General features: G+C 43.1%; 3 protein-coding genes across 3 annotated transcripts; 1 reads left to right on the top strand and 2 right to left on the bottom strand.

Moving 5' to 3' along the window:
- Positions 1-1510: 1510 nt before the first annotated feature.
- Positions 1511-2378, top strand: EAF01_009840 (uncharacterized protein; the record flags this gene model as incomplete). Its single annotated transcript, XM_038918096.1, has 4 exons — positions 1511-1654; positions 1740-1863; positions 1947-2098; positions 2307-2378. The coding sequence occupies 4 exons, from the start codon at positions 1511-1513 to the stop codon at positions 2376-2378; spliced, it is 492 nt and encodes a 163-aa protein (XP_038766066.1).
- A 2292-nt stretch (positions 2379-4670) lies between these two features.
- On the bottom strand, positions 4671-7751 carry EAF01_009839 (uncharacterized protein; the record flags this gene model as incomplete). Its single annotated transcript, XM_038918095.1, has 5 exons — positions 4671-5114; positions 5140-5586; positions 5655-5752; positions 5906-6483; positions 6577-7751. The coding sequence occupies 5 exons, from the start codon at positions 7749-7751 to the stop codon at positions 4671-4673; spliced, it is 2742 nt and encodes a 913-aa protein (XP_038766065.1).
- A 1290-nt stretch (positions 7752-9041) lies between these two features.
- Positions 9042-10611, bottom strand: EAF01_009838 (uncharacterized protein; the record flags this gene model as incomplete). Its single annotated transcript, XM_038918094.1, has 5 exons — positions 9042-9461; positions 9517-9930; positions 9999-10168; positions 10228-10399; positions 10498-10611. The coding sequence occupies 5 exons, from the start codon at positions 10609-10611 to the stop codon at positions 9042-9044; spliced, it is 1290 nt and encodes a 429-aa protein (XP_038766064.1).
- Positions 10612-12340: the final 1729 nt, after the last annotated feature.

The following is a 12340-nucleotide window of genomic DNA, read 5'->3' as shown; positions in this document are numbered from 1 at the left end:
GTTGAGAAGCCAAATCTAGAAATGCACATTATTGCGCCCCAAAAACGCGCTCTCGAGAACCCAGATGAGGAGGGCATTCTACGCGAGCTAAGAAACATATGCGCACTCAATCCGACTGTGGCATTACGAGACAAACTTTCCAAGTGCAAGTGTTTCCCACTATATCGACCATCACAGGAGGTTGAATGGATGGACAGCACTGATACCTTCGCAATTGTCGATTGTAAAGAGCACGATGATGTTTTTAAAGACAAGATCAATGTGCTTGAAATTCATTAAAAGAGTTCATTCTATAAATAAATTTCTGGTTGAACTTGGACTTGAAGGGCGATTCACATCGAGGGCCGTGAAGGAGCTACATACTATATCGAAGTTAAAACAACATCTGGACCACTCGATAATGCATTCCATTGTAGCCAGGGTCAACTCGACAGGATGGAAAGTATGAAACTTCAATCCGATCAGCTATTAGATGAAGTTTACTTGGTTGCTAGGGGTTTTAATCTTGGAGCTCTGGGTATAGGGCTTAAATTGTATGTAGATCCTGCTGGATTACGGAGAAAAGGTCAGCTTAGGTTCGCGGCGGATAAGTATGTTGTGACATCGTAAGAAAATCACAGTAAGAAGACCACAGTAAGGTTAATGGTTCAGAAAGAATTGTATCACAGCTGGGAAGTTCAGTAGTCGGCACTGTAGTCTAGTTTGTGATTAAGCTTGATTGAATCTTCGAGGAAGCCGAAATTATCGCTACACAGATACAAGGTTGAAAACCATCAAGTCGTTGTATTTTAGTCTAATCATTGGGCACTTGTCCTACTGGGTATGCTTGCACTGAATTTGATGTTTCCAATAGAAAAAGAAGATGAATAATGAATAATTTGATTAATTGATGGAATGTTATAGTAATCCTGAACAGGCTTAGCGGACATGTATGTTGTACCTATCAAAATCAGCTGTACCAATCAATCACCATCATTATTACCGTTTTATCTTTAGAAATCTGGACTTTGTCTAGTCGTACCGTCAATTGCTGTTAAAAAGCCTCTGCATAAAGATATCTTTATAAATAGGATTTTAAGGATGCAGATTATTTCTAAGCCTAAAGAATTGGATCCAAAATGGTATCCTAGGATTACAGAGAGAGAGGTTGTCCTTAGGGTTATCTCCAGAATTCTTATAGAGAAGTTTTGCTATGTTGTAAGATTACAACTGAGAACTTCCGAGTAGAATAACAATATCGATTTTACGTATAGGTAATGTGAAAGCAAGATGAATTCGAAGCGCGAATCTCGGTAATTCCCCACTTCACATACTGTAAGCTGTGGCACGCAGAGCTAAAATCGCGGTGATGTGTGTATATACTCCACTCCCCTCTTTTATCTGTTATTTATATATGAACGTTCATACAAAGACTTATTGTATATCTCCTTGCCCATTCTCGAGTTTTCTTGTATATAGAAATCTATTTCGATAATTGAGAATTCGATCAATCATTTCATTCTACTTCAACATGTTACCTCACGCGCAGCCAGAACCTAAAATCGTAACTCGTGAATATAAACCTTTTTCACCGGAATTCTTTGGACAGGTTGAGGAGACTTCGGATGAGGAAAGGACTACGCATGAGGGGAGTTGTCATTGTGGTGCTGTTGCTGTTAGTATTCTCCTTTCCACAATATACACTACACCGAATTGTGTACAACTCGTATCACGAAAACCCCTAACTAACACCACCTCAGTTTACGGTAACACTCAAATGGCCATTTCCCAAATACACCGTTAATTCATGTACTTGTTCGATCTGTACTCGTAACGGATATTTATTAGTCTACCCCATGAGACGAGATGTTAAATTTTTGGGTGGTAAGAATGAGTTTCTTTCCTTCCTTCCCCCATTCTTGCAATGCAGGTTATCTTATCCTAGAATGTATCTAACGAAGTACTAGACTCGGAGGAAAAGATGGGATCGTATAAATGGGGTCATAAAGTTGCAGATCACAGATTCTGTAAAAATTGCGGAAGTAGTGTTATGATTGATCTGCGCCGACCAGAAACGTTTGGGGAAACGGATCCGAGAAAGGATATGGTGGGCTTCAATGTGAGTTTATTTTTCTGGTAACTTTGGGGATTGTGTATTAGGAAATAACCAAATTTGCATAGCTCGTAAATGTTTGGAAGCTAGTGCTTCTGTAATTTTTAGTATTGAATATCGAAAAATGTAGTGGGTAGAGAGTCGACTCCTTGACGTACATAAAACAAGAAATATCACCCTGAAGGAGTATCATTCACGGACTAACATCGAATAGGTACGAAACTTTAAGAATATCGATCTTGATGCAATGAGTTATACTTATTTCGATGGGAAGAATCTCATATAATCTGGCAATTCTTATTCTGAAGCGCGAATGAACTCGGGTTTTAGAGCTGCGTTTGGAGGGGTTCTGAAGATCATCTCGAGGCGAGATGCGCAGTATCTTGGAACTCTTCAATAAAACCGTTGTGTTTATTGCCGAGTCCGACTTATAGAGCATTGTAAATTTGTAGACTAGAATCTGCAAACTATATACAAGGAGGAAGGATGTATTCGCAAGGCGTAGCACCTACATGTTGGTCCCTTAGACACTATGTAGATCATCCGCAAAAAGGCGTGGAGAAAAGGACTACCGCTTCAGTATTCCATTCTGTGCTTCAATCATACGGCAATATGCTAGATTCTTGTTATTATTTGTTGAAATCTAAAAGTATATCGAGTGTATCAGCAAATGTTATGTGCTCTGATTTACCAATTGTCTGCGTAGCACTCTCAATATAAGATATTTTGAGTTTCTCATGCTTTCTTTTTACTTGAATAGTGTACACATAACCTGAATCTTGTTCCACAGCGTTAACTGAAGTTCCATTCCTAGCTAATATCTTTTCTCAATTTTCATTTTCAATCACTGCAATCCTTATGATCAACTCAATCGATTCCCTATCCAAATCTCTAAAAGTACACAACACCCACCAATGATGGCAAAAGCGTGAGAGGTGTGTTTGCATCGATCGATTCTATTACTCCATATAAGGTGATTAACGGTGCTCTATCAAGTGATTGCAACGCGGCGGTTGCGACTGACGCACAGCTTAGAGTGGAAGATTTGGGGCATTAGCCTCTCTTTCGAGAAGGCTTAGGTTAGCCTTGATGCAGTGAGTTGTGATCTATAATTGGTTATCTGTTGTGTTATCATAGATATATAGGTATCATCAAATTCTACTGGCATGCAGAAATCTTGCAATGAATAATCTAAAGATTATGTTTGATATTAACTAATATATGATAATGGTAGATGAACCCTGGTCTAAGTTTCCCTTTTCAATATGCTCATCTATTCCACCTTGCATTTCCTCATTCCATTATATCAACCCAAGTCCCGATCTTCCACTACCCAGAATCGCCTCAAAAATTTAGTTATTCAACGTTCGATCTTATTCGTGGGTCCTACTACCCCCCTCAACAACGTATAAATCCTCTAGCGAGGCCATTCACCCCTAGCCTAGTAGTCAAATCATCGAAACATTTATCTGCGACGGCGTACTCACGATTATATTTCCGAATCTTCTGCTTTACAGCCACGAATAAGATCGGGTATTTTTGATACAATTTCTTCGATGCTACGCATCAACTCCAATGAAATTTCTACGTATAGCTATAACCTCATTCTCTAAAACCCCCTAATCACAACTATATTAAACATCTTAAAAGTACTACCACACCAAACATAGCCACAAATAATTTCCCACTAGACATCATATCCCACATCTACTTTGCAGTAAATCATAAATCTCACATACAACTAATCAATTGATCAACACATATCACTCTAATCTCTAATCTCTCGTCCCCAAACCTACCATCCAGTAATCGCTATCCTTACCCTCCGCAAAAGAGCCATGATCTCAAACTTAACCTTCACCACCTCCTGTCCCCATTATATACCCAATCCCCAATCCCCCAACATCTACTTCCTCTCACCAAGAATGACTATAAACATACATAAAAATCTTCCCAACCACTTTAACCTTGCCGTATACCATACACCACCACCGAAAATATCAACACGCCCACGAAATCCCAATCCCAATTCCAATTCCAATTTCATTTCCATTTCCAATTTCCAATCTCTCATACTATTTGGCATAAACAACAATCAAAACAACCAGCAAGCTAACAAAAATAAAAATAAAACTATACACAATATCAAGATCCAAGATCCAAGATGAAAATCGATTTGACACTAGCTAGCGACGCTAAAAACAATAGAAAGCTAGTAAAGAGAGGAAGAGGAAGAAAGAGAAAAAGAGAAAGAGAAAATCGAAGATGAGGGATATTTTGCTGATAGTGAGTTGGGTGTTTGGTGTGTATTTATTCGAGTTTGGAAATTTCGTTTGTATATGTGGGTTGGTAGGTAGGTAGGTAGGTAGGTAGATAGTCAATCTAGAAAAGGAAAAGGATATTGAAATGTGAAAGAAAGCTAAATAAAATAAAGCTAAACATAACAACAGATTGCAAAAACTACCTAATACCTAACGAACACCCCCTTTCCTGCCCTGCCCTTCCCTTCCGTCTAAGCCCCAACCCAAAGAAATCATCCACCCACTCCCTCCCCTAAAGAATAATCTACCTCCCAAACTTAATAGGAAAACCCCCCACGCGCATGATCAGCACCCGGAATCCCAACCGCCTTTACGGGCACACTACTACTACTAGGACTCTTTACCTCCTTCACCTCTTTCACTCCATTAACAATCTCCTTCGCCTCAACAATTTTTACCTCCTCAACTTTAATCCCGTATTCATTTTTCTGTTCTCGTTCCTGTTCCTTCCCCTTCCCCTTCTTCTCAAACGTCAAATAATCGATTAATTCCCCCGCACCATTGATTTTCGGCCCTTCGATCCCAAGAGATTTAATCTCTTTCCCATTCACCACATTATCATGATTTCCCTCCACCACCTCAACTTTCTGCACCTCCCCATCCCCCTCCACCCCCTCAAAAACCAGATAATCCCACAACTCATTACTAAACCTCCCTTTCAAATCCTCCAACCCCCACCCCTGCTCCTTCCCAATCTCCCCCTAGCACTCCCCTAAATTCCCCCACCTCCTCTTTATACCCCACCTCCCTCAAATACTCCCTCGCCACCCTCCCTCTAATCTTCACCCCCTCCCACTCCTTCGCCCAATGGGGCCTCACATTCAAAAGTTTCTCCTCTCCCCCAACACTCATGACCCCCTTATACCCCGCCCACAAATCCACCACCTCCTGACAAAAGGGCAACCACTCCTCATCCCTCACCGCATCCGGAACACTTAAAATCTCAATACTCGCCGTCCCCCAACGATTTCCTCTCTGCGGCGCCATAATCAGATTCGAATCTCCCATAATTCTTAATTCGAGCGTGAGTCGCATGGGCGTTTCCGCATCGCGATAGCAGAGATTGATGATATCCCACCAGGCGCGTCGCACGATGGTGTAGTCGGGAGTGGATTTGGGGAGACAGGGAATGGGGATTTGGAATTCGAGGTCTCGGACTCGCATGTTTTGGATCTGAGGAGGAAGATGGATGTTAGGTTTGAATTTTGGGATGGAGGAAGAAGAGGGAAGGAGAAACTTACCCCGCGACGGAAATGAAGACCGTTGGGAAGTGCAGTTTTGTATTCGACTGTTTTCTTTTGTTCGAATTCGTTGAATTCGAAGGGGGGGAGTGCGACCACTATATTTGCGAGTTATTAGAATATGGTTTTCTTTTTTTTCCCCTCAAAATATTCATCTCCCCTCTCTCCTTTCTTCCTTAACCCTGAAATCTTCCCTTCCCACAAACCCCTAAACCCCAAATCACAAACCACAAAAAAAAGTAAAAACTCACTCCCAAAAGTACTCAAAATACAAGCCTGCCACCTCCCGGGCAACAGACCAAAAACCTCACTCCCCGTCAATACACTCCCCACCCACCCCTGAACCCACTGCACAAAAGTATCAAACGGGCTCGGATACTCCACGACTCCCTCTTCATCCGCCGTCTCATTCCACGTATTAACCCACGCCTGCTGACTGCGCGTGAACCAAAACCATTCGCTATAATAGTCATTGTTGGCTTTATCTTCAAACTCTCTCAGCGCGTCGGCGTATTGGGCGGGCGTCCAGGATTTGCGCAGCGCGATGGGGATATCGGTGGGAGAGAGGGGGGGAATGGCAAGTGCGATGTCGGGTTTGGTGGGACGCAGAATGGCGTAGGTCATAGGGGAGAGGAGGAGTGTGATGTGGGTTACGATACCGAGGAGTCCGAAACAACCTGCGGCGGCGCGGAGGTGAGCGGGTTTGGTGATGGTGCGGTGGATTCCGTTTGCGTCGATATATTCGATGGCGCGAACGTAGTCGGATACTGTTTGGTGACGACGACCGGCGCCGTGACAAATGGGACCGTTGACACCACCTGCTGTGACTCTGTTTGTGTTAGTATATGAATATCGAATTTTCGCGAGTACACCTGGAAGCGAGAAATCGTATGTAAATGCAGAAGCAGGAACGCAAACATACTCAACAAGAATAACATCCACCGGCAACGCCCATTTCCCATGACCCACGGCCCACCTCCTAAACTGTTCATTCGTGACCGCCGCTCCAACTCTACAAAGCATTTTCCCCTCTTCACCCCCCGTCAAACTCAACCCCTCAATTTTCGGGTCCAACTCAATCGTCTTCAACTCATTAGCATCTACGACTTCATCTCCATTCAAATCCACATCTCCCTTCTCCTCTGTAATACTCATCACATCCGGAATCTTCTCCACACTCTCCAAATTCAACATGCTGACCAAAATCTGTTTATCCTGCGAGAACGTATTACTCCACGAGTGTCTGTACCCACTACATCTAACCCTATAACCCTCGACCTTCGCCCACTTGACCAAATTTGACAGACCCAAAACCGTCGTAGGAACAAAAGTATAAAGCGGAGTATTCTTCACACTATTTCCCCAATTATGAAAGGGGGCATTTTTATGGACTTCCATAATTCTCTCTCCTCTCTCATCCTCACAGATCCTCGGCGACATTCCACTCCCCAGCATCGAAGCATCCCGCTTCTCCATCAAAGAAGCCTTAGGATTCCTCTTGAGCAACGCCTCCAAATGCCCACGCCTCCCCCACAATTCTCCCACATGATCCTCCACCTTCTGAAATATTTCAATATGACCCCCCACCTCATCCACAATCTCCCTCTCAATCTCCTCTCTCACTTCTTGAATCTTCTTCCTCACCTTATCATGCACCAACTTTATCTTCTGCTCATACGCCTTCTCCCTCACCGTCTCCTTCACCATCTCCTTAAAATGATGTTTCACCGCCGGAGACGGCGGAATATAAAACTCCCCTTTCACTTTCCCCATCCCCATAATCTCCTCCTCCTTCACATCCTCTTCATCATCCATAAACGCTCGAATCTGCGCTTGCAAACCCGGTTCTAGTTCCTCAAAGGCATGTTTAAATGTATGCGTATGTTCCAACACTCTCAGTAAACCTCGCAAATGAGTTTTCGGCTGCACATTCCGATTTCTAATATCCCAGAGTTGTTTGCGAAATAAATTGAGATTGGTGTGCGGGAAATCATCAGCGAGTTTTCCAATGTGGTCGATAATTTCTTGGAGTATATATTCTGTGCTGAGATTTTCTAGAGGAGGAACAGGGAGACTTTCAAAATAATGAGAGACCATTGTAACTCGCTATAGGGAGAGTGAGAGTGATCTCGATCTCCTATATACCCAGTATGATATGCAGGGGGTATATGCGAGATATGCAAGATGGGCAAATGTGAATAGCCGGTGGGGTACTTGTTGGATTGCAGATTTAAGCGCCAAGTATATATGAAGAAGTTTCTCAATGTAGAACAAGAGCAAAGTTCGGTTTTACAAGAATGAAGAAAGCAATGAAGGAAAACAATCTCGGAAACAAAATATAGGGAAAATCATTTCGTATAAATAATCTTCAAGTGATCCCTCCCGCGTCTCTCAAAAGTTTTGCGCCGTTATTCAAAATGGCCCTACTACCCCCCAAAAACTCACATCAGATGGGGTCAGAACCGAGCAAATAGGTCAGCTATCTTCAGGCCTATCCACCTCCCCTACATAGACGCGGGAATGCCTCACGTCAGCTACCAATCACGATCCCTATCACCATCTCAGATAATTGTCCCGTGCATCATCGTCGTACAGCTTTTCCAATTTTGTCAACTTCAATTGGTCAATCATCCAGTTCAGCTGTTTGTCTTGAACAGCCTTGTCGGAGACCATCACCAAATGTAGACGCCATTTCTTCAACGATACCGCTGAGCCTCAGCCCATGCTCGGTTTTCAATATTTGGGGTCCCAATCGGGCTTTTTATGGCTTGGAGTCATATTCGTAAAGCAACCCTCACTGTCAATCTTTACGTGTTTTGCGCTGAACAACTGATTATTTCACCCGTAACAATAATTTGCTAGTCTCATCAATAGATTCCGAAACCTGCTGGGAAGACGATAGCTGACATGAGCCACCCCTATCGTACAAAACCTACCAATTGAGTAAATTGGTGGTAGCCAACGGTGATTGAAACTTACCCATAAGCTTCGAGTTCATGAAGAAAAAAGACTGTTGATGAAAATCATCCAGTAGCTCGGTCAAGACTCACCAATTGTGTAAATGGTCGAAGTGATGGGTGCCAAACTTCCAATAGCTTTCCAAGATATTGAATGAGAAAATCTTTCTTTGAATATGACTATAAACATCAGCCCAACAAATGCATGCCTCAAAATCAAACATGTTTGTACGAAATTGCCAAAAGACAACTTCGTAATGCGTCCTATACCCAAAATCATAATAAGAGTGGTCTTGTAACCCTCGATACCCTGGGAATAATCAAAACGCCTATACCCTCTTCCAAAAATTCCAATCCAGTCTATGATGACCCGTAATGACCAACTCCTTTCTTACCAATTTGTTGAGACCCAATATTTCCATCAAACGATTTAACGAATATCCAATTGAAAAGGTTTGAATCGTCCTCCAATGGTGGCACATCTTGGACATTTTCTACGTGCTCCCTGCTCCGCCACGAGAACCTCGACACATGGTTGGCATATACCACATATACATTCTGTACATGCGTAAGATTCTTTCAGGAAAGAAACGTTCTGGCAAGCAGCACAGTAAATCTGTATATTTATTGCAGAGAAGCTTGGCGATGAATCCGAGAGCCCTTGTGATCGAATATTGAAATGATCACCACTTCCACCACTCTCTACTGATGGAAAAGGTTCTGGGGCTTCAGCCTGATAAGATGGTGGAGTGAGTGCTTGTTGTAGTGGCGAAGCCTGATATCCTTGAAATTGTGATGCGGAAAATGGGGGCATTGAAGCACGATTCACTGAAACCGGGGATGGAGGAATCTGCATTTCCATTAGCATGCAAGGAAGGCCTTTTTATTTACACATGGGAACGAACCGGTGTTCTATCATCATCTACATCTTCTGTAGCCGACGTCGCAGCATCAATCAAATCTTCCCATCGTTTACCATAAAATGAAGGTTCGGCAGATTGAGCTTTACGATCATGACTTAAGCGTCGCAGATGAGTATGTTCCCCACGAGATTTTTGCCTCCTATGTTGTGGCTCTCGAGCACGCTTTGACACTGATTGTTTTCGAGGACGACCTGTGCTTGGATTTCTTTGAAGTGGAGGAAGAGTAGACGAACGTCCTGGAGGTGATAATATGGAAGGAAGAAGATCTCTGCGACGGTGAACATTGTAATGTGAAAATGGATCGCTAGTTGGCTCGAGTTTGTTGGAATGAATTGGGGGAAGCTCTATGGAAGCCCGCATTGCTTGTTTATGAGCTTCGTGATCTGACATCCAATCCTAAATGAATCCAATTAATATTTTGCATTCTTTGTATTTGGAAAAGTCAAGCTAGAAAATGAACCTACCACTTCGGATTCCCATTCATTATCCAATTTATGATTGTGTAGCTGTGCTAAGGTTGCTGCAGCGCTAGCGGCTGGAAGCATTGAACTATCGTCCACGATTCTGGGAGTATTTGGGGTACTCGAATGATTCGAATGTTCGCCATAATGATTCTGTCTCTCCTGTGTGAAACCTGTATACAGCATATCAGTCAAGGTGCAACCAATGATTGACACGTAAATTTCTACAGACTATTTGAAGTTGGAGCCGAGTTGGCAGTTGTTGGTGGTTGCGGTTGCGGTCGCTCAGAGGGCGGGGTATTGATCATGAGTTGAAAGCTTTCTTCGGTCGCAGGAAGCTTTGAGATGTAATACTCTGGATGAGCTCTTCTAATGTGCTCTTGCATGGATCGATATCGTTTTTCCTGTCCATCTCACTCGCTTGTTACCACGGATTGAACCGTACAAAAGGAAAATAAGTTCCAAAGGGGTACAGCAGATACAGCAGAGTAGAGGCACTCACGCCGAGGCAACGTTTGCGACAACTGGAGCCATCTTGATTTCTCAATGGACAAACAACTTCATTATTCGCATCGGAAACGGAAAAGGACGATGTCAACGAAGAACGAGGAGGCATCGTCAATGTAGACTCGATCATTACCAGATCCAAATCGGATATGGGTGGTAATGGTTAATGGGTAGGGAGGAAAATAGGTAGATAAGATAGGTAGATAGGTAGATCGGTACAGTATCGTCGCACTGTTGTTTCGTATCTGGAGGGGAGGGGGAAAGCGGGAATCTCTAAAAATGTATAATCTTGATAGCAAAACTTTGCATAATTATTTAATAAAAATAATATATGAGGTGTAATCTCTTTTGGGGGGGGGGGGGCGGAGGGTCTCTTGATGTGATTCTTTCAAGGGAACAAAGATACAAGAAAGATGGAAGCTCAGAGCTATGATTTTGCAAATGATTTCTCACAATTGATGTTTGAGAAAGAATGTGTGTGTGAGTATGAGTGTGAGTGTGAGTGTGAGCGTGAGCGTGAGTGTGAGCGTGAGCGTGAGTGTGAGCGTGAGCGTGAGAGTAAGTGCGAGTAGTACGTAGGTAGGTAGGTATTGCTCGTAGTAGTAATAGTGGTAGTAGGGTGAGTGTGGCACTGAAGGAATCTTTGGAGCGAGGGGTCTTTTTTTCCTAGGTGGAATTGAAGGAAGGAAGGGCAGCAGTTGGAACTCAAAACTTAGATCTTAGAAGGAAGCTCTTTGCTCTTTTGACTAGTGGGGGTAAGAGTCAAGAAAAGAGCTTCGGATAAGAGCTTTTTTCCTCCTTTTTTTTCCTTTCTGTCTTTTCTATCCATGCTTGTACATACTGGGTTTCTTTAGAAGTTGAGATGTCTTTACTAGATACTTGAGAGCCAATGAGAAGGGATATCTCTGGAGCTTTGCAAGAACATCAGTGGAGAGCTTCTCCGTTCTAACATGGAGAGATATACTCGGACTAGATAGGTAATACTAGGTAGGTACTGTAGGTACCTTCTGATTGCTATGAACCGAGCTTACTTTGCTTGACTCCTGATCTCCAGCATTCTCTTTCAAGCAGATCCTCTAGTATTCGATCCGTTTGAGTACTACCTACTTGCTGTAGCGACTTAGTATACATACCTTCACACCTTGATTCGAAGAGTCAGAGAAATCGCACCAAACATCGGGGTAGATGTAGCAATCAAGCTCTCCCATTCATCCATCTCACCAAACCTCCCACGTTCATTTAGTCATGGTCTCAAAGTGAAATAACATCTCATGCCACCCACCTACTCCACTGCTCTTTCTGTATGTATACCAGCGGCAAAAGCAGGCAAAAGGCCAAATGTCGGGCCTTGAAAAGCTACCCTTTCCATAGCTAGTCAGGTCACATCCCTCATACATACGCAAGTGCCTCGTGAGTCGTTGGGCACGATATTCATGCGGCCAATGCCATCCATCGAATAATAATAGTTTTACGATCGGTGGAGAGGAGCTTTCCAAACTAAGTACCGCATCTCTCCTGCATCCAATCAGACTCCCGTGGCATACTCGTGGATGGAGCATTTCGTGTCTCTCCAAACCAATCCCTAGGAAGCCATTGACAAGTAAGAAGTCGAGGATCCCAAGTGACAAAGTGACTTGATCTGCTGATCTGCCGAAAAAAAAAGAATTTGCTGGCTTATTAGTCCTTCCAAATGGAGAGCTGGGAAGGGCAAAGCCATACAGGATGATTATGCTACCTCACGTCTATCGTATGGAATCATGGGAATGGAAATTGAATCCCAATTGGAAAAATTCGATAAGAGCTCTTGTATTTTGATTTTCTTTTATCTTTTATCTTTT

The sequence above is a fragment of the Botrytis porri genome (genome assembly GCF_014898465.1).
Source record: "Botrytis porri strain MUCL 3234 chromosome Unknown BPOR_015, whole genome shotgun sequence".
Lineage (NCBI taxonomy): Eukaryota > Fungi > Ascomycota > Leotiomycetes > Helotiales > Sclerotiniaceae > Botrytis > Botrytis porri.
The sequence above is the reverse complement of the archived record's forward strand: the minus strand, read 5'-3'. Positions and strand labels throughout refer to the sequence as shown.